This window comes from Chelonoidis abingdonii, chromosome 11 (assembly GCF_003597395.2).
Source record: "Chelonoidis abingdonii isolate Lonesome George chromosome 11, CheloAbing_2.0, whole genome shotgun sequence".
NCBI lineage: Eukaryota > Metazoa > Chordata > Testudines > Testudinidae > Chelonoidis > Chelonoidis abingdonii.
In genome coordinates, this window is record NC_133779.1 from 25,632,465 (window position 1) to 25,654,715 (window position 22,251).

Below are 22,251 nucleotides of genomic sequence, written 5' to 3' on the forward strand. Positions count from 1 at the left end.
GGCCATTTGCTCTAGCGTTCCAGGTATAGCCCATTTTGGGTGACGGCCGGTGTGAGTGAGTGAGTGACCTTAACCACTCGGCCCCTCATCTGAGCTGTCAGGGAAGGGACAGGAGGAGAAATCCAAGGCCAGCAGAGGTAGGGCCAGTAAGGTGTTTTTAAATACTAAGCAGAAGCAGGGTCTGACTGAGCTCCCCCCTCACATCTAGTGAGGAGCTGGGGGAAAGACTTCAGGAACAGACCGTGTTTGTGCAGACCCGCCTACTCCGCCTAGCTATGCAGCATGGTGGGGCGGCTGTGCCAAAAGGACCAGTTTTGGCTGGTGGTGGGTTACAAATCACATGAGTGCAATGAGATGTTATTATCCTTCCTAGATGAGTCAAGGGCAGCACAGGGGACCGAGGAACCGGGGAACATTTCAATCCTTAACAACACAAAACAGAGAAACGCTCCCGAGTCTCTCCCAGGGAATTAACATTTCTTCGCAGAAAGCTAAAGGTTCTAAGAGAAAGGAGGGAAACCAAATGGCCAGACAACATACCTAGTCCATCCTGCTTGAGGGGTTGGGCGGGTGAGGAATACCTTTAAATGGATGACATAGAAGTGATTTGAGGGCATCACCCTAAACCAGTGATCTCCAAACTTTTCACACTGTGACCTCTTATCTGTGTCTGCAGCCCCTCGGCAGCCACAGTTGAGAACTGGGGCTGAGAGTGGGACCGGGACTGTGGCTTGCTGCAGAGAGGGATGTGGAGGGGGTAAGGAGGGTCAAGGCGGGGCCAGGAGCCTGGGGGCAGAGTGGTGCTCCCTCCCTGCTCTCCATGGGGGCTGGCTTGGGCCCTGAGGTGCCCCCCTAGGAGGCATGCCCCACTTTTTGGGGACCACTGTCCTAAACTGAACCCTACTCACTAAGCAGGGGCTAGTAATGCCAAAGCCCCACCCTTTCTGCATGCGGCCCCACCCTCTTCCATTGGTTCCAAGCTTCCACCCACAGCTCCATCCACTATGGGATAATGTGGAAGCTCTTGAAACCCCAAACCACTTCTGCCACCAAGATGAGGCATGGAGACCCTCTCCCCCAGTGCTTTATGGCATTAGCTGTATTGGTGGGGAGGGAGGACAGTGGTAGGGCACATGCTTTGCACATACGCTTTAGTGTAATAATTCTGCCAATGAACTGTTCTAAGATTGTCACTGTTTTCAGGCAGGTCTCCCTGACATTTACGTATTGATGGGATTTTTTCTAGCTGCGGAAATCTAAGATGTTTATACCACAATCAGCTACATGGTCAATGGGCCGTTCATTGCTGATACACCGGATATCAAGAGCCCTGGGACAATTTTGGGAAAGGAGTTTTATGAATATTTTTAACAGGTTCCCCCCACCCAAATATTGAGATAAAAGCTGCAGTAAGTACATATTGAAAATGGTTATTAATGTGGGGCCTCTAAAGTGAGAGGCAGGTGCTGAGAAGCAGACTCATGCTACTGAAATATCTGAACCGTGGTAAGCAGGGGAGTGGTGTGGAGGGTCCCGGGGGACACAGAGGAGCTGAAGTCCCTCAGAGTTAGGGGAACTAGGCAATGCGAAGTGACAGGGTTCACCCCCTACACAGATGGGGCTGAGGGTTGGGATGGGGCTGCATGGGCAGTAGCACAGGAGGCAGGTTGGGACCAAGGAACCGGGGAACATTTCAGTCCTTAACAACACAAAACAGAGAAACGCTCCCAAATCTCTCCCAGGGAATTAACATTTCTGTGCAGAAAGCTAAAGGTTGTAACAGAAAGGAGGGAAACCAAATGGCCAGAGATTGAACAGGTTGTCTTCAAGTCAGTCTGCAAGGATCAGTCCTGCTCAGCTGTTGATAGATTTTGTCAATGTCCTGGAAGAAAAACATAACATCATAATGATAAAGTTTCAGATGACACAAACTAGGGAGTGATAATAGTGAAAGAGGTTACAGGTCACTGATACAGAAGCAATCTGGATCGCTTGTTAGCTGGGACACAAGAATATGTCCAATTGATTATGGCTAGAATGAAAGAATACAATCAGAAAAGAATGTAGCCATACTTACAGATGGGATCTAATCCGAGAAGCATTACTGTACAGAGCATATGAGTCATGGATGGATAATCAGCTGAAGATGTGCCAATCAACGATGGCAAAAACTACTCGATTCTTGGGGGATAAGTAGGGGATATTGATAAAATAGGAAGTTATTTTGCTCTTGGCTTGCTGGCATTCTGGTTCAGTTCTGGTGTCCTCAGTTCAGAAGATCTTGAATAAATTGAAAAGTTCCAATAGAGACCACGATGATAAAAAGGATTAGGAACCTGCCTTACGATACACAAAAGCTCATCTGTTAGTTTAACAAGAGTTAAGGATGACTCATTTACATGCTATAGCATCTAACTAAAGGACAAATATGAAAAAGTGGCATTCTCACAGTCTAGTAGAGAAAATTATATAATATACCAATGGCGGAGCTAAGCTAAGACATTCAAAAGGAATAGATTAAATTATTAATAGTGAGAAAGTTAACTGTTGTGAACAAGTTTACCAAGTGTCATGGATTCGACGTACTGCAATATTTAAATAGAATGATGGAATTTTCATAAAAGTCATTGCTCAAGGAAAATATTTGCGAAAATTTTCTATGGCCTGTTTTATACAGAGAATCAACTTAGTATAATACAATGGTCCCTCTGCCATTGAATTTGGAACCTCCACAAATTTTCAAGAATTATAGTGATAGAAACACCAGAGTTGTGGGGGCTACTCTGGGGTGACTGCCTCTTTACATCACTCCAGTAATCTTTATAGTTGACTAGCATGTTTTTTGGAAAAAAACCGCCCTAAAAAAAATAGAGATAAAAAAATAAAAAGCGAAATAGAACCACCCACCCACATCCTCTGATAGGACCCCTTAACCTCTCTTAGTTACTGACATCCCAAAATCATGGATTAAGCTGTCAGTTACAGAGAATCCACCATTTACACTGGTTTAAACCTGCAAGTGACCCTGCCCCATGCTGCAGAGGAAGGCGAAAATCCCTCAGGTCTCTGCAATCTACCTTGGAGAAACTTCTTCCCAGCCCCAAATATGGTGATAGCTAGACCCTGAGCATGCGGACAAGGTTGCACCGAGCACACCCTGGAAAACATCCTCTGGTAACTCCGAGCCCTCCCACCTATTGTTCCATCTCCGGCCGCTGGAGATATTTGCTACTAGCAGTCACAGATGGCCCATGCTGTTACAGGCAGTCCCATCATCACCCCATCCATAAACGTATCAAGCTCAGTCTTGAAGCCAATTTGGGTTTTTGCCCCCACTGCTCCCCTTGGAGGCTGTTCCCAGAATCTACTCCTCTGGTGGTTAGAACCTTCACTAATTTCAAAGTTAAGCTTGTTGATGCGAGTTTTATCCATTAGTTCATTCCTAGTGGGGGCATGTGATAGTGGTGGGGGAGGGAGGAGAAAGCCTGGAGAACTGACCTGTGGGAGCCAGAGAGAGTTCCCTGTTCCTCAATCACCCATCTCTGGGGACCAGTTGGAATTTCCTTGGGAAGCTGCCACTAGTACTCAGGTGTGAAAACATTATCCGTTGGAATCAGATAAACGCCTCTCACAGCGGCGTGTCATGGTCATTGACCTGGCTCATTCTGGACGTTACCAGCCACAGCAATGCAATAGTGGAACAAATCCCTTTCAGAGCCAGGCACACACAGAAATCCGGTGCTTTTCGTCTAGGTGCTGGCGCCATCGGGCCATTTGCTCTAGCGAGTTCCAGGTATAGCCCATTTGGGTGACGGCCGGTGTGAGTGAGTGAGTGACCTTAACCACTCGGCCCCTCATCTGAGCTGGTCAGGGAAGGGACAGAGGAGAAATCCAAGGCCAGCAGAGCGTAGGGCAGTAGGTGTTTTAAAACTAAGCAGGAAGCAGGGTCGGACTGAGCTCCCCCCCTCACATCTAGTGAGGAGTGGGGAAAAACTTCGAACAGGACCGTGTTTGTAGCAGACCCGCCTACTCCGCCTGCTATGCAGCATGGTAGGCGGGCTGCTCCAAAAAGGACAGTTTGGCTGTGGTGGGTTACAAAATCACATGAAGTGCAATGAGATGTTATTATCCTTCCTAGATGAGTCAAGCCACGCACAGAGGGACCGAGGAACGGGAACATTTCAATCTTAACAACAACAAAACAGAGAAACGCTCCGAGTCATTCTCCCAGGGAATAACATTTCTCGCAGAAGCTAAAGGTTCTTAGAGAAGGAGGGAAACCAAATGGCCATAACAACATACCTAGCGTCACAATCCCTGCTAGAGGGGTGGTGCGGGTGAGGAACTTTAAATGGATGACATAGAAGTGATTTGAGGCAAGTCACCCTAAACCAGTGATCCCAACTTTTCACTGTGACCTCTTATCTGTGTCTGCAGCCCCTCGGCCAGCCACAGTTGAGAACTTGGGCTGAGAAGTGGGACCGGGACTGTTGGCTTGCTGCAGAGAGGGATAGTGGAGGTTGGTAAGGAGGGTCAAGGCGGGCCAGAGAGCCTGGGGTTCAGATGTGGTGCTCCCTCCTGCTCTCCATGGGGGCTGGCTTGGCCTGAGGCTGGCCCCCCTAGGAGGCATGCCCCACTTTCTTGGGGACCACTGTCCTAAACTAGAACCCATACTCACTAAGGCAGGGCTAGGTTTAATGCCAAAGCCACCTTCTCTGCATGCGTGCCCCACCCTCTTCCATTGAGCTTCCAAGCTTCCACCCCACAGCTCATCCACTATGGATAATGTGGAAGCTCTGAAACCCCAAAACACTCTGCCACCAAGATTGAGCATGGAGACCCTCTCCCCAGTGCTTTAATGATTAGCTGTCATTGGTGCGGGAGGGAGGACAGTGGTTAGGGCACATGTTTGCACATACGCTTAGTGTAATAATTCTGCCAATGAACTGTTATAAATTGTCACTGTTTTTCAGGCAGGTCTCCTGACATTTACGTTATTGATGGGATTTTTTCTAGCTGCGAAAAATCTAAGGATGTTTATACCACAATCAGGCTACATGGTTCAATGGGCCGTTCATTGCTGATAACGGATATCAAAGCCCTAGGACAATTTTGGGAAAGGATTATTGATATTTAACAGTTCCCCCCACCCAAATATTGAGATAAAAGCTGCAGTAAGTACATATTGAAAATGGTTATTAATGGGGGCCTCTTAAAGTGAGAGGCAGGTGCTGAAAAGCAGCTCTGCTACTGAAAATCTACCGTGGTAAGCAGGGAGTGGTGTGGAGGGTCCCGGGGGACACAGAGGAGCTGAAGTCCCTCAGAGTTAGGGGAACTAGGCAATGCGAAGTGACAGGGTTCACCCCTACACAGATGGGGCTGAGGGCCGGGATGGGGATGCATGGGCAGTAGAACGGGAGGCAGGTTGGGACTGAGGAACTGGGGAACATTTCAGTCCTTAACAACACAAAACAGAGAAACGCTCCCAAATCTCTCCCAGGGAATTAAAATTTCTGTGCAGAAAGCTAAAGGTAGTAACAGAAAGGAGGGAAACCAAATGGCCAGATGATGGCGCCAGCAGCCTAGGAACGAAAAGCCCCAAGATTTCTGTGTGTGCCTGGGCTCTGGAAAGGGATTTGGTTCCACTCATTGCATTGCTGTGGCCGGTAACGTCCCAGGAATGAGCCAGGTCAATGACCATGACACCAGGTGTGATGAGGCTTTAATCTGATTCCGACGGAATAATGTTTTCACATCTGAGTTACTAGTGGCAGCTTCCCAAGGGAAATTCCAACTGGTTCCTCCCAGAGATGGGTGATTGAGGAACAGGGAATCTCTCTGGCTCCCACGGTCAGTTCTCCAGGCTTTCTCCCTCCCTCCCCCACACTATCACATGCCCCCACTAGGAATGAACTAATGGATATAAACTGGCCATCAACAAGCTTAACTTTGAAATTAGGTGAAGGTTTCTAACCACCAGAGGAGTGAAGTTCTGGAACAGCCTCCCAAGGGGAGCAGTGGGGGCAAAAACCCAAATTGGCTTCAAGACTGAGCTTGATACGTTTATGGATGGGGTAGTATGATGGGACTGCCTGTAACAGCATGGGGCCGATCTGTGACTGCTAGTAGCAAATATCTCCAGCGGCCGGAGATGGGACAATAGGTGGGGAGGGCTCGGAGTTACTGCAGAGGATTTTTTCCCAGGTGTCTGCTCGGTGCACCTTGTCCGCATGCTCAGGGTCTAGCTGATCACCATATTTGGGGCTGGGAAGAAGTTTTCTCCAAGGGTAGATTGGCAGAGACCTGAGGGGATTTTCGCCTTCCTCTGCAGCATGGGGCAGGGGTCACTTGCAGGTTTAAACCAGTGTAAATGGTGGATTCTCTGTAACTTGACAGCTTTAATCCATGATTTTGGGATGTCAGTAACTCAAGCAGAGGTTAGGGGTCTATCAGAGGAGTGGGTGGGTGGGGTCCTTTGGCCTGCAAGGTGCAGGAGATCGGACCAGATGATCACGATGGTCCCCTCTGCTCTTAAAGGCTCCGAGTCCAAAATGGAGAGGGAGGTAAAGGAAACATTTTAAAAAATAAACCAAACGTAATACCAGGATGACTCCAACAGCTCACTGTATAGCTGCCCCTTTCTTCCTCCACTGGGTGTTGAATGACCTGCTGGGATTTGGGACGTTAATTCTCCCATTCCATTGATAAACCGATACAACGGGACTGAAATTAAACCAATTCCCGGCCAAGAAAAGGACACATCCCTGCATTGGCCGGGAATCGAACCCGGGTCAACTGCTTGGAAGGCAGCTATGCTCACCACTATACCACCAATGCATCTGGCAGGAAGGTTTCTCCCAGGTGCCACTTATGCCAAATGACTCACCTCCAAGCACTCAGGAGCTCAGCAACCAGGCTGGAGACAGCCTGTGAGCAGAGCCAAGTTCCTAGAGTAACTGATAGATGGGGACACGCAGGGCTGGCTCCAGGCACCAGCAAAGGAAGCAGCTACGAAGCAGCTACTTGGGGTGGCCAAGGGAAAAGGGTGGCACAGGCGGGTCTTCGGTGGCAGGTCTCTCAGTCCCTCTCTTCTGCTCTGAGCTGCCGCCGAAGAGGAAGAGAGGGATCAAAGGACCTGCCACCGAATTACTGCCAAAGAATGAATTGGCACGTTTTAGCTGCTACCAAAGTGCCGCCAATCGGCTTTATTCTGTTTTTTTTTCCGGTTCACTACTTGGGGCAGCAAAAAAGCTGGAGCCGGCCCTGGGAACGTGAGCTCGACATCCCAGCCTGCGACAGCTCCAACCCCATCTCTGCCGCCAGAGAAGGGAAATGAAAATCGCTGAAAATAATGACAAATTTCACCCTGTTGTCAGATGCCACTGGTGTGGTGCTCTGCTCTTGTTCGATGTTGATAACAGTTGGCTGCATGTGTGCTGCCCCGGCTCTGCAGATCGCTGGCACAGCAGACCCAGCGAGAACCCCCCAATGACCACAGACTCTGATATGGGACGAAGGCACCTGGCCAGGTTTATTTCAAGCGAAGCACAGTAATAGTTTCCCACAGACTCTACAGGAGATATTATCAATATGCGCCCCAGACAATGGACCGGCTCAGTCAGTGGCAGGACTCTCCACTGCCCCCTAGGCTGGACAAAGACACCGCCCCAGGGGTGCATTCTTATATACAGGTACAAACAAGTTACACATCACTTTCTCAAAGTATCGGTTGCTGTGAACCCCAAAGATATCAAACATGAAAGAAAAACACAAGGCCAGTTTTGGGGAGGATTCCAGAGCCAGGCCTGAGGGTTAAGCAGCTGTGCTCAAACAGAAAAGGGGCCTCGGCATCTATAAAAATAACTAGTTGCAAAATTTAAATTAAGAAACCAAACCGAAAAACCAACCCAGAAAAGCTCCCATCACACATCCATCACCACTGTATATTTTGACATCTCCTGCCTGATGTGACATCTTTGCTTTGCAAACAAGAGACCTGGAGAAGTCTGTGGGTGTTACCCTCCAACTGGGTAAAAGGTTACACATCCTGTCTCAAGTAATTTTCCTCTTAATAGAAGATTTAAAATTTATCAAGATAAATTCCATTTGAAATAGAAATAATTACAGTCTACACTGGGTCTCTATTCTCACACATGCTATTTCTCTCACATATTCCCCCATTCTAATTCCTCTGGAGTGAGGGTTTAATTTCAGGATTAGCCTCCATTTCCTGTGTAGTAGGAGGGGGCAGGGAGAGAACTAGAAGAAAACCTGAATTATATTGTAACACTGAAAGTTATCACGTAATCAGCCTCTTCTGTGATACTAATTAATTTCATGTTTAATTTCATTGTCGCTGGTACCAACTTATTCAACAGTTACAACATATAAACCCATAGGGCAAGTTTTCTCTTAATTCCCATTTCCACCCAGTCAGCTTTGTGTGAAGACACATTCTACAATAACCTAGGAGCCTTCCATTTCTGAGAGTTCATTTCTCCCTGGGGCTTTCCCAGAAGTGTGGGTGGAAGGGTCTCACAGTTGTGCAGGCCTGGACTAAACCACAGACTCTGGACTCAGCATTCAAGTATCCTGCAGTCTGAACTTGGAATCTGACACATTCCATTATTGGCTACCATCATTTGCCCAGCATAGAAGTGCTTCTTGTCCAACAAGGCAGCCAGATTGGGACCCATAGGCATGGAATGGCTCTGAAGGAATCAGCTGTTTCTCTCTGTGCTTCATGAAACTTTGGATCCAAATGGTAAAAGACAGTTGTGCCCAATTTAATCCTGGCGCCTTCAGGAGTGTGACCGATGCCACTTAACTAGGGAGAAGATTCTAAAAATAGTTGACCTGGGCCACAGGTCACCATAGCTCCCACCTCTGGGGTAAAAATCAACCACCACTACCTGCAATTTCTACCTGAGTTCTTGTCAAACCTTTGACATTACTTGGAGTAATTTGACACTTCTCTGGCGTAGAATTCGTCACCAACCACACAACAGATCAGTAGCGATAGTGAGGTACAACTCCCCCAACTATGATCTTTTATGTCTTTAATCTGGTGCCACAAATTTAAATTAGGGACTAAATTCAGGTGCGGCTTAGAATCCCTGTAAAACACCAAATGTCAGGTCTCTATTAAAAATAGGTCTCTTTCTGCAGCTATATCACATTCAACAGGGATTTCATTTTCTACACATTTGCAGCATCTCCTGGGGGGGAGCTGAAGAGAAATGTCACTTCCATTTCCCGATCCCTACCTAGATAGGGATTGCAGTTCCCAAACAATAGGCAACATGCACCTGATTAGGAAGGGGAGATCTTCAGGAGCGACCTCCTGTAGGGCCTGGGCCACAACTGCTTTGGGAGCCCAATGCATGGGTATCTTGTTTAGTTCTAAGTCATTTACTAGGGAATCCTCTTCCCAGCCCTTTAGAAAAAATTTTGACCTAACCAACTGAACAACAGGGGGATTGGGACGGTGATGGGGAATAAGGGAATCCCTCTGACGTACCCTATCTTCCTCTGTTGTTACAGAGGGTGACATGACATTTTTCCCTATCCCTGCCTGTTCCTGCTGTTTGTTATAGTTCAGTATATTTTAACTGAGGAAAATGGTAGCAAAAATATCTGCTCTCCAGCACAACCTGAAGCAACAACAGAGTAGGAATGAAAAAAATGGTTTCCAAAGGGGGAACCTGATGACTAAGAATTGCTTTGAAATGGGGGAACAGTATAACTGTGAAGTTCAGGGTTTGTTAAGGTCAGGTCAGAGGGAAAGCTAATGCCAACCACTGCACCTGGGCTGCATCTGCTCTACAACTATAATTATCTTTTCACACCAAGATCACTAACTTGAGCAGCCAACGCCAGGTGCAGCCCTAGTGGATGTCAGGCACAGGTAGTTTTTGCCTCAGTGTAGCTTGTTGAGGTCAAACCTCTCCCCCCGCACCTGGAGCAGATGCACATTCCTGGCTGGAGGGACACACACTCCTATGACTCAAAAGGAAAGCAGTTGATAGAAAAGATCACAGGACTGACCCCAAAGAAGGTGAGCTGCAAAAGGCAGAAGCAGGCAACTCCTCTGGTGGCACTGAGAGGCCACAGTGAATATGGTGCACAGATCACTATGTGAGAATTAACAAATGTGATTAAAAAAAAAAAAATATCTTCAGTCAGCCCTAGTCAAGGCATTTATTGATCTCTCTCATGTGGACTTTCTGATGTCTAATAAGGTGTGAGCGCTCTTTGAAGCGTTTCCTGCACTCAGCGCAGGTGTAGGGCTTCTCACCTGTGTGGATTCTCTGATGTGTGATAAGGTGTGATGTCTGATTGAAGCTTTTCCCGCAATCAGTGCACGTGTAGGGCATCTCTCTTGTGTGGATTCTCCGATGTCTGATAAGGTTTGTACGCTGACCAAAGCTTTTCCCGCACTCAGAGCATCCATAAGGTTTCTCACCTGTGTGGATTTTCCGATGTCTGCTCAGGACAGAGCTGTGATTAAAGCTTTTCCCGCACTCAGAGCATGTGTAGGGCGTCTCTCCTGTGTGGAGTCTCTGATGTGTGATAAGCTTTGAACGCTGACTAAAGCTTTTCCCGCACTCAGAGCATCCATAAGGTTTCTCACCCGTGTGCATTCGCCTATGTGTGCTCAGGGTAGAGCTGTGCTTAAAGCGTTTCCCGCACTCAGAACACATGTAGAGCGTCTCCCCTGTGTGGATTCTCTGATGTGTGATAAGGCTTGAGTGATGACCAAAGCGGTTCCCACACTCAGAACACCTGTAGGGCTTCTCTCCTGTGTGGATTCTCTGATGTCTGATAAGGTGTGAGCTGCAACTGAAGCTTTTCCAGCACTCGTGGCATGTGTAGTGTCTTCCTTCCAAGTGGATTCTGTCACGTGTTATAAGGCCTGAGTGGCTACTGAAGTTTTCCTCTGGCCTCTGCTGAGTCTCACAGGCTTTTGCTTTTTCTGGGAGAGGACAACTCCCGGAAACATTCCCTTTGGATCTTCCTGATAACGTTCCATGTGGTTCTACTTGCTCATCGTCTTCCTGCTGGGGTTTCTCCTCATTCTCACTCACCATCCCATCACCTGATCGGAGACAGAGAACCCAGACATAGGTCACCCCCAGTGCCAGAGATAAAGGAAATCTCAGAGAGAGGAATGGAAAAAGGGATGAACAAACCAAAATGTGTGTGGGAGAGAACAAACCTATCAGATGCTGATTTTCCCCAAACCGTTCACCAGAGGAGAGGGGAAGGGATCACTTTTGGGCTGCATCTCACCAGAACACTCAGGGGAAAGTGAGATAGGGGAGGGACCTGCTGCCAGTTGTCAGTCAGGGTACGAGGGATGTCATGAGTGACATCAGGCATAATGATTCCACATCTGCAGAGAACAATCCTGAACTTGGAGAGCTCACAGGATCTCTGTAGGGCATCTCAAATGTTTCCTGCATTCCTAAACAGTTGTTGAGTTGGTTTAACCAATTCCTCACCTGTGCAGGCAGCTCTCGGGAGCACTTCTTTCTCAGAGCCCTGGAGGTCTGGGACCCACGGCTCTTCCCCTCGTTCCAGCTGCGAGATCACATCAGGTTTGGAAATTGGAAACCCTACTCCAGGCAAAGAAAACAAGGGAGGTCAGTGGAATTTGTGGGATACTTGTCACAAAGAATATTCCATGGTTTTAATCCCAGCTCATTTTTAAGCAGTAACATCCCAAGACCAGCTTCCTTGGCTCAAAGTGCCAGGAGAGTTATTATCATTATAAATCATATTCATTACCTTAGTGCCTCAGGGCCAACTAACAGTGGGTCCCCATTGTGCTAGGACAAGTACAAACAGAGAATAGAGATGGCCCATGTCCTGAAGAATTTACAATCTAAATAGAGAAGACAGACACAGAATGGGGGAAGGGGTAGAACCCACTGTTAGAATAGAGATATTCAGGCCTGCCTGTGAAGCCTAGACTTTAAGAACTTAGGTGTATTTTTTCACTTAGCTAGTTACAGGGGTATAAAACCAAAGAATCAAAATCACAGTCTGCCTGTGTATGGGCCTTCTCGCACTAGGATAGTCTGAGGCCTTGTTCTTTGGCTAAGCAGCAGGGGCAGCCATAAGCTGGGAAGCAAAGGGTCACATCCTCACACCCCAAACCAGTCACACTGATATAAAGTGCTATTGGGCTGTTAGGAAGATGATCCTGTCCTGATAGTGCCCATCACCACCAGATAAAAAAACAGATCTGAAGATGGTTGAAGAAAACTTAGTTGGATAGCATCCTATCTGGCAAGAGATCCCTTATCAATGGTTGTGGTCGTGAAACCCTCATTTCTGTATTGTTTTAAGTTTATGGCCATCACTTTTACCTTGTTAATCAGTCTGGTTCTCTAATTATTTCTGTCTGCTGTATAATTAATGTTGCTAGGTAAGTAAATAATGTAGTGGGATATAATTGGTTAGAGAATTATGTTACAATACGTTTGATTTGGTTAGTTAAATTTCAGTACCATGATTGGTTAAGGTATAGCTGAGAATATTAGTATATAAATGGGATCAAACAGGAGGGGGAAAGGAAATTGGAATCATGTTTGTTAAGGGGGGGAACAGGAACAGGGAATGGGGAGACAGGCAAGGCTCTGTGGCATCACAGCCAGGCAGGGATACGGAGTAAACGCTCTGCGGCGTCAGAGCTGGGAAGGGAACACTGGGGAACAGACTCTATCAGTGTACAGAGATAAGCCCAGCTGGTGTGAAGGGCTTTGGAATATACCTGCTTGGAAACTAACCCCAATAAATATCACATTCTCTGTGCTTCGGTCTTCTGGTCTTTTGCTGCTCGCTGTCTGCATGACAAGAAACAGGGAAGTGGGAGGGTGAAGGGAAAGCCCTCTAAATCTGACATGACCTGATAACCAAGACTTTAAGGAAGGTTTTAATACACTTTGGAACTGATCAGGGATTCCCATGAGGACTGATGAGAGGGCCATGGTAAATACACATTTACATCCTTTTCTTGTTTTATCTCTTTTCCCCAGAAGGCGCACTGGGACAATGTCATGGATTCATAGGATCTGGGCAATGCCCTGGCTTGTAAACAGTCCTCGGGAGGTGTCTTTTGAGTGCACTAGACTCCCAAGGGCTCCTACTCTTTCACAAGGACTGGCCACGTAGCTTCAGCACCTGAGACTGAGCCTCTGGCTTCAACACTCCTATTTCAACCTGTGACCTCTGCCAGCAGGTCCAGTTGAATGACACTCCTGTTCAGTGACTGTTCCTCAGTCAATGCACAGGGCAAGTTTCTGCTGTGACATTGGGCAGACTTTTAAAACATAGCAGGGTTTATTAGTCAACTGAAAAACAGCATTGGAAAGTCATTACATAAGTACTGAGAAGCGAAGAAGATAATATAGTTCATAATGGCCAATGCCCTTGAGCCATGCTGCTGTAGAAAACGCTTCAGTTTCCTTTCCCTGTGCCTGTCCATTAGTCTTCGCTCCGGCAGAGCTCCCTGTGTCTGCTAGCCCAGTTCTTCCTGCTCCCAAAAACATAACAAGTCCATGTATGCTTCACTCAGCCAAGCGGAGATCCTTCCATGGACAGGTGAGAATTATTCCCTTGTTTCTGTTGGGTATTCCATTGACGTGGGTTGGTCCCAGGCAGTCCTTTCGTATCACCCCATGACAGGTACATTACAAAACCCCTCATGTCTCCTGCTCATTATAATCATAGCAATACCAATCACAGAGGGAAACTGATGGGTGTATTGGTATCATAGAAGTATCACCAAAATTCCCACCTCTATCACACACACACACACACACACACACACACATTGCCCACAGCCCTTGGAGAGAAAGCAAAGCACAGGAGCTGGATGTTAGTGCAGCGAACACAGTGGAGGACAAGCTGCAGTCCTCAAACTCTGGTCAAAAAGAAGAGACATGTGGGGCTGGGTAGAGGCCTGATACCTGAGGGGCCATTCCTTGAGCAGATCATGGAGGCAGGTCAAAGGCTTAGCTACCCCAGAACTGTGACATCGCAAAAGCACATTTTGGGGAATTAGGAAATCTAGTGACTCAGGTGTAATGGAAGGAGAATTAATTCCCAAGCCTTCTCCACATGCTGGGGGAGTTTAAACACTAAAATTCAGGAACAGCAGCCTCTCATTCTTCCGGAAAAGGAGAAGGTAAGAAGCAAGAACTGGGCCACGCAACCTCAAGAGGGACAGGCTCAGAGATCCACACAAGCCTGGAGGGAAGACAGCTTGTGGCTGCTGCAGCTGGGGAGAGGGGGGACAAGACTCTCTCCAAACTCTCACTCCTGTTGATCCTGATCTGATTTTATGATCTATGATCTAGTCTCATGTCATGTGGGCAATTTTATACTTGCTAGAGGTAAAATGTCATTATCAGAGTATTGCTTATTAGCTTGGAACATGTGTGGAGGGGCAAGGAGGTGAACATAAATAAATGGGTTATTAAGGGCAGGGGCTACACTACAGCTGGGATCAAAGCTCTGAGATCGATCCACTGGTGGTCGATGTAGTGGGTCTATTAAAGATCTCTCTGCAGTCAACCCCTGTACTCTACCGCGATGAGAAGATTAAGGTAAGCAGACCCTGCGGTTACTCGATCTAAGGTACATCAACTCCAGCTACGTTATTCACGTAGCTGGAGCTGCACAGCGTAGGTTGAGTTACCCCGGTAGTGCAGACATAGCCTCAGCTTGCTACAGTCCAGGGCCTTCTATTAGGCTGAGGCTTTGTGGAAGCAGTTATGCTGAAGTCTGGGATTTACCTGAATAGGCCTAAGGAGAGAATCCCAGGTCAGATATTTCGCACCCTCATTTTGAGAGACTAATGAGGAACCAGAAACAGGTGCAATATGCCACAGGACTCTGAAAGAAGGAAGTTTTGGGCGGGCTTTAGCAATTAGGTTACTATGGAGTATCTCAGCAGTTGGACCGCATCCAATATTGGAATTATTAATAAATCAGTGATGTAAATCATGAGTATTAATGCTTGATGCTTGATTATGGACTTCCCAAAGGCCAGGTATGTTTTGGGGCAGCTAGTGACATTATTGTAATCAGAGTAAAGGAGCAGATATGGTATATCGCCATCCTATTACCATAAAGAAGTGGAGAAAATACCTCTCCTAGTTACCAGTTTTTCATTTTGTCAGGTCCCCGAGACAGTGTAAACTGAAGCAGGGCCTCCCTTCTGACGGGCTCCCTTGCGCCTCGATCTTTGTTTCCAACGGTGTCCATAGCTTGTAAAGTACGCAGAGTGCAAGCCCCTCTTTACTATACTTATCTTACTCTAATCGTTACGTGTATTGATCCTTGCCTATGATTTCAATTACAGATCAAGTTTCTGTGTGTTTCACCAAATTTCATCTCCTCCATTAACTCTGAGTAGCCAGGTCCAAGGGCAAGCTGTACCCCAATACGTAATCTTGTAGGTGTAAAAATTGTACAGGCTACACTACCAGCCTGTGACATCATGAACAAAGTGCCCATTTGTGCCTGGGAAGGGGCCCTGCTCTGGGAGGGAGGAATGCAGCAAGGACTCAGGGTTGGTGGCCAGTGTCGCTGTGCATAGAGATGGGAGGTTATACGGGGAGCGGGGTAATGAGTGAGAGAGGGAGGTCAAGAGTTAAAATAATATTTGTGAGGGAAGGGAAATGTATAAAGAAGTGAAACTGAACAGAAATCAAACTGGAGTGGAGGCTCTAAAGCAACAAGGCTTGGGTAGGAATTTGGGGTTAAAGGTCTGGGATCCCCCACAGCTCTAGATCCCCAAACATCTCCTCCCTTCCACTGACTCACCCAGCCCACTTCCTGGGTGCCCTTCCTCCAGACTCCCCTCCCCTTCGTCCCATTACTCTCAGCCGGCACCACCTCCCGGCACCTTGGGAGCTTCTTGTGTTCCCTCCTCGTCTCTCACAACCTCCTCTCTCCCTGCTGCTGCTTAGCTCTAACCCTGCACACACCCACCCCATGTCCTGGCTCCCCAGAATTATCTACTCCTCCCTTCTCCTCCCCTCCCACAGCTCTGTTCTCCCTTCAGCCAGGGGGTCCTGAATGGCAACATTATACACTCTCCTATCAAAAGAGGAGCTCATCTGACTGTCACACAAGCCATGCATGAGTCACACACCTATTTACTCCATTTAGAATTCTACAGGCGGCCTATTTTCCTCTTACAATCAGGAACAGGCATGAAAGCTACAGTTATTAATGTAGTTATTAATATAGCCAATAAGGATACATTCAATGCAATTTTCAAATGACTGACTGCACCAAAAAGGCACATGTCCAAAAATTATATTAGTGGGTGGGAGATGAGGCAAAGAGGGGGACAAGGAAATTTGTCAAAACTTGTATGATGAATAAAGGTATAAAGTTATTACTACTCAGGTTCTTTAGAGACCCCACAGCTTCTAATCACCCAGGGGAGAGGACTCCTTACCCAGCAAGACCACCGTCTCGTAGTTCTCCTGCATGACATCCCTGTAGAGGGCTCTCTGAGCGGGGTCCAGCAGAGCCCCCTCTTCCCTGGTGAAATACACAGCCACCTCCTCGAAAGTCACCGGTCCCTGAAAGAGCAAGAGTCCAACGCTCAGTATCTGCTGCCCCACTCACAACCCCACTATTCATGGAACAGCAGCACCAGGGAAATGGAAGCTCCAGGAGGCACGTGTTAACAGAGTCCCACTCCACCTTCCTTAGAGCAGCCAGGAGGCATCAGAGGGTGGAAGGAGAGAACCTTTGTGTCTCCCAACTGACAGATGGAGGCAGGGTCATCATATTTATCACATACCTACTAGCCAGAGCTTGATACAGGAGATGGGGCTGTCTCTGGACCCTGCTGGTGGCTCCCTGGTAGGAATCCCAACACTCTCCAAATAAAATATGTGGAAGAAAGGGGAAGCCAATAGTAAAGAATATAAGTTAGATGGTCAGAATTGTAGAAAATTGGTAAGGGAAGCTATCAGAAATCAATGAAAATAAGGGCATTTTTAAAAGTATAACATTAATCCTAACAATGGAAGTGGTAAATTACTAGATGGAAATGGCAGAATTATGAAAAATAATGCAGAAGAGGTAAAAGTGTTCAATAAATATTTCTCTCCTGGATTTGGAGAAAAACAGATGATGTAACTCACAAGGATGTTAAACAGCAGCTATTAAAATTAGACATGTTTAAATCAGTGGGTCCAGATAAATTGTATCCAAGAGTTTTGAAAGACTTGGTGGAGGAGCGTGGTGGACTGTTAATGTTGATTTTCATTAGGACTTGGAACACTGGGGAAATTCCAGAAGACTGGAATAAAGCTAATGCTGTGCCAATATTTAAATGTCTAAAAGAGATGATCGAGCTAATTACAAGAGTGTTAGTCTGACATCAATACTGGGCAAGATAATGGAGCAGCGAATATGGATTTAATTAATAAAGAATTAAAGGAGGATAATATAATTAGTGCTTATTAACAAAGGTTCAGAGACAACAGAGCCTATCAAACTAACTGGATATCCTTATTGGATGAGATCAAAAGTTTGGTTGCAACTAATAGTATTGATGTAACATACCCAGACTTCTGCAAGGCATATGACTTGGTTCAGCAGAATATTTTGACTAGAAAACTAGGAAGATACAAAATACACACGGCATACATTAAATAGATTAAAAACTGTGATTGTAAATGGGAAGCCGTGATCGAGGGGATTTCTTTCTAGGGGGTTCCCACAAGGATTGGTTCTTGGCCCTGTGCTATTTAACATTCTTATCAATGACCTGGAAGAGAATATAAAACCATCACTGATAATGTTTGCAGTTGCCGCAAAGGTTGGGGGTGGTGGTAACTAATGAAGTGTCCGTAGATTCCGGCTCCAGCATTGGGAGCCTGGGAAGTTTTTCCAACCCTGGCTGGGGGGTTATTTCCTGTTCCACAAAGAAGGGAAGTTCCATTCCCAACTCCTGTGCCTTGAAATTAGGCCCTATCTGACACACTACACCCCACATTCAGCATAGTGGTAGGAGTATTATATGATTAGGACACAATGATGAGGCATTTTCTGCAAGATGCGTCAAGAGTGGTGTCATTGGAAAAGTTATGATTGGCCGAATATGATTATCCTACCTGTGTGCATGGATCACATTTGTATCTGAAGTTATGGATATTGACTCTGTATCTGTATTTCACATGTGCTTACTCTGGGTAACACCCACAACGAGCCTTTCAGGCACAACAATGAAGAAGCCAGACAGTGCTGATGGCTCATCAACAAAGACAACGGACCGTGGAAGAGCTTAGCCTTCCTGTGAACGTGTCAGCCAGCCTAGGAGTCATGGCTAGTATGACTCAGCAGGGCATGCTAGGGCATGTGACCAGACCACATGACAATGAACTCCATTTTGCTACCTGTCTTCTTCCACTAACTGGACTGGGAACTGAGTTTGGAACAAAGGGTTCCCGCCATATGGAAAAGCTACGTAAGGTGGGGTGTGACATCATCTCTTGGCCTCATTCCCCGCACAAAAGAACTCCTGGCAGCACCTGAGGAACAAAGACTGAATTGGTGGAAACTTGGTGGATTGCTTCTATCATCAATCAGCGTGAGAAACTGCTAAATCAAATTCTATCCATCTAGTATTTTAGGCTTACTTTGAGTTTTTGGTTATTGACTAGGTAATCTGCTCTAGTGTGTTTGCTATCACTTAAAATCTATTTTTCTGTAGTTAATTAACTTGTTTTATGCTTTATCTTAATCAGTATATTTTGAGTGAAGTGTCTGGGGAAAAGCTCAGCTTGGTTAGCACATCTTCATATGTGCGTATCTTCCCCATATCGAGGGAAAGGTGAACTATATTAATGAGCTTACATTATACAGATCCCTGTGCACTACAAGATGGTATCATTCTGGATTTCTACTACAGCAGGTGTGTAAGGCTGGGGAGCTGGGAAATTGGCTGATGTCTTCTATCTGTCCTTGAGTGGAGGGGACCATTTAGGGATCAGGGCAAAAATCTGTCTGGGGATTGGTCCTGCTTTGAGCAGGGGGTTGGACTAGATACCTCCCAAGGTCCCTTCCAACCCTGATATTCTATGATTGATTCTAGGTAAAGCACTCAGGTAGCTTAGCTGGGTGTGTGACGTCACCTGCTGTCGTGTTGGGTGATAACAGGGCCTGGAGAGGCTGGCTGAATCTCCGGCAAAGCAGTGTGAGAAGGGCCAGCCCAGCTTGAGGGTTAGAGGGCACAGCGGTTCCCAGAAGCCCCCCACATTGCACCCCGGGGTGACAACCCATCACACCCGAGTACACAAGCCTCAGCAGGTTTGTCACATCCTGTCCCCTCCCTCTCCCTATCCTAGATAGTTCCTGTCTCCCACCACCTCGAGCAGCTCACCCTCCTATGCATTTACTGCTCCTCTCCCTCCAAGCAGAACCCACCACCAGCTCCCTGATAATCCCTTACCTGAGCTAGCTCCATTGAAGCCATTTCCTTCCCCCTGGGAGGAGGGGATGATCTGGAGCGAAATGTTGATGTTATTCTGTAACCTGCCAGGGTGAAAAGGGCAAGGTGTGAGAATTCAGACAGGGTTTTTGTCCATTCCCGAAGCTGATTCCCCCAGGATTTACCGTGCTAATGGACATTCTAGATTCTGCCACACTTTGAAGCAGAGTGACCTTATTCCAGTACAGGCCTAGCCCCCTCCCACCAGGGTGTAACCCTCTGAGACAGGGTCAAACCCTCCCAGCAGCAGAGTCTCTCTGTTACACTTATCAACTTTGCGAACGATACCAAGCCGGGAGGGGTTGCAAGGGCTTTGGAGGATAGAATTAAAATTCAAAATGATCTGGACAAACTGGAGAAATGGTCTGAAGTAAATAGGATGAAATTCAATAAGGACAAATCCCAAGTGCTCCACTTAGGAAGGAACAATCAGTTCCACACACACAAAACGGGAAATGACTGCCTAGGAAGGAGAACTGTGGAAAGGGATCTGGGGGTCATAGTGGATCACAAACTAAATAGGAGTCAACAGAGTTACGCCTTTTTTGCAACAGTAAGTATCATTCTGGGATGTATTAGCAGGAGTATTGTAAGCAAGACATGAGAAGTAATTCTTCCGCTGTACTCTTTAGTGGTTAGGCCTCAACTGGAGCAGTGTGTCCAGTTCTGGGCACCACATTTCAGGAAAGACGTGGACAAATTGGAGAAAGTCCCGAGACAAGCAACAAAAATGATGAAAGGTCTAGAAAACAAGACCTATGAGGGAAGATTGAAAAAATTGTGTTTGTTTAGGGGGGCCAGATCCACTCTTCAGATGCCTTAAAGGCTTTGCTGATATCTTCCCGGCTTCCCAGGAGCTGTTTTCCATTGGACTCTGGAGAAGACAAGACTGAGAGGGAACATGATCACAATTTTCAAGTACACAAAAGGTTGTTAGAAGGAGGGAGAAAAATTGTTCTTCTTAACCTCTGAGGATAGGACAAGAAGGAATGGGCTTAAATTGCAGCAAGGGTGGTTTAGGTTGGTCATTAGGAAAAACTTCCTACTATCGGGGTGGTTAAGCACTGGAATAAACTGCCTAGGGAGGTTGTGGAATCTCCATCACTGGGGATTTAAGAGCAGGTTGGACAACCCCCTCTCAGGGATGGTCTAGATTAGTGGTTCTCAAACTCTGTACTGGTGACCCCTTTCAAATAGCAAGTCTCTGAGTGCGACCCCCTCCTTATAAATTAAAACCACTTGTTTATATATTTAATACCATTATAAATGCTGGATGCAAAGCATGGTTTGGAGGCTGATAACTCGTGACCCCCCATGTAATAACCTCACGACCCCTTGAGGGGTCCCAACCCCCAGTCTGACAACCCCTGGTCTAGATAATACTTCATCCTGCCTTGAGTGCAGGGGCCTGGACTAGGTGAACTCTCGAGGTCCCTTCCAGTTCTATGAGGTCCATCTAGCTCAGCGGCCAGTGCCAGGTGCTTCAGAGGGAATGAACAGTACAGGTAACCATCAAGTGATCCATCCCGTGTCACCCATTCCCATGGCAAACATTCCCGTTTCCTCCTGACAACATGCACAGCTCAGTACAGAAACGATACAGACTGGAAGCTGAAGGTACACGTGCACCTCTCTCCTTTCATCGCACACATGGGGACTCAGACCCAGATCTTCTCATATCACAATCACACCCTACCAAGCTGTTCTACCTAATGCCTCTACCTTTCAGTGCAGCTACGCCTAACACAGCAAGTGCAGCTGGAGTGCAGGCAGATAACACCCAGTGGTTGTTGCCAGCTCGAGGTGGCAGAGTTAAGGTTGCACTGGCTCTCTATTTGCTAGGTTTTGGAGGTTTGACTTTTGCTGAACTTGACACTCTGGCAGGGCCCAACACACTGCTGGGCAACCTTACCTCTGCATGAATGAAGGTGTCAGGGCCTAGATGAATGTTCAGTAAATACCCAGAAAGTGATGGCTCCCCATCCCGACCTGCCATGCACACAGGCAGCAAAGCCCAGGGAAAGGCAACTTTCAGAGGCAAAGAGAAGGGGCTAGAGCTTAGAGTTTCTCTGCCAGTCAGTCAGGAAGGGGAAGCAGTGAGGGAAGATGGGCAATGGCTAGTTGGAGGGGGTGAAAAGGGTTGGGCGTATGGTGGGGGACAGAAGCAGCTGGGACTGGGCAGAATTAAGGTCCCTACAGGATACAGGCAATCCCCATAGGGCTACGAATAAGGCATTTTACTGTATAAAGTCCCAGATTAGATTATACCGATTTATGAAGACACATGAGGTCTGTCCCCCAGGGAATCACGTTCACTGGGGTGTTGCTTTTACTGGCAATTCCCAGAAGTCAATAGATCAGTAACAATCTATCAGTTATGACCTGGCCATTTCAGCTTTCTGGGGAATGTCTATAATTTAGGGGCCACCTCCTTGGGGAAACAGAGCCTTGGTTTCATTTTAACTTGTGCACGCCCGGCAGCTGCTGGAATTGGGTTCAAGGCATTTCCACCTTTCCCTGGCCCGAGGGGCAGGAACTCCCCGCAGGAGCAGTAGCTGAGTCCCCTAGATATTTACAGCTCATCGGAAGCAGGACGGGGATTGGGGAGTGTCTGGGGAGTTAATAATTAACACACAAACTCCACATCCGATACCGGGGAGACAAACCCCCAGGGCGGGGTTCCTGTGGCTGTGACATGGGGGGAGGGGCGGTGTGCAGGGCCC

General features: G+C 47.1%; 4 protein-coding genes and 1 non-coding gene across 5 annotated transcripts in view; 2 read left to right on the forward strand and 3 right to left on the reverse strand.

The window, feature by feature from the left end:
• Positions 1-15,245, reverse strand: part of LOC142047429 (uncharacterized) — a 252,647-nt gene extending 237,402 nt beyond the window's left edge. The window contains exons 1-3 of the mRNA XM_075070417.1: positions 15,160-15,245; positions 11,505-11,618; positions 10,298-11,098 (exon numbers count right to left, since the gene is read on the reverse strand). Of these exons, the coding sequence (XP_074926518.1) occupies positions 10,298-11,090 (793 nt within the window). The 5' untranslated portion in view covers positions 11,091-11,098; positions 11,505-11,618; positions 15,160-15,245. The remainder of the gene's footprint in view (positions 1-10,297; positions 11,099-11,504; positions 11,619-15,159) is intronic.
• The window catches only part of LOC116824745 (uncharacterized), an 864,335-nt gene that overhangs the window by 637,032 nt on the left and 205,052 nt on the right, over positions 1-22,251 (forward strand). The window lies entirely within an intron of this gene.
• LOC116829256 (uncharacterized) overlaps positions 1-22,251 on the reverse strand; it is a 385,131-nt gene that overhangs the window by 336,758 nt on the left and 26,122 nt on the right. Inside the window, exon 9 of the mRNA XM_075070439.1 lies at positions 16,481-16,607. Coding sequence (XP_074926540.1) covers positions 16,481-16,607 — 127 coding nt within the window. The remainder of the gene's footprint in view (positions 1-16,480; positions 16,608-22,251) is intronic.
• LOC116824014 (uncharacterized) overlaps positions 1-22,251 on the forward strand; it is a 585,485-nt gene that overhangs the window by 245,791 nt on the left and 317,443 nt on the right.
• Positions 6,766-6,837, reverse strand: TRNAG-UCC (transfer RNA glycine (anticodon UCC)). Its single transcript has one exon. It is a non-coding gene; the product is annotated as a tRNA-Gly (tRNA).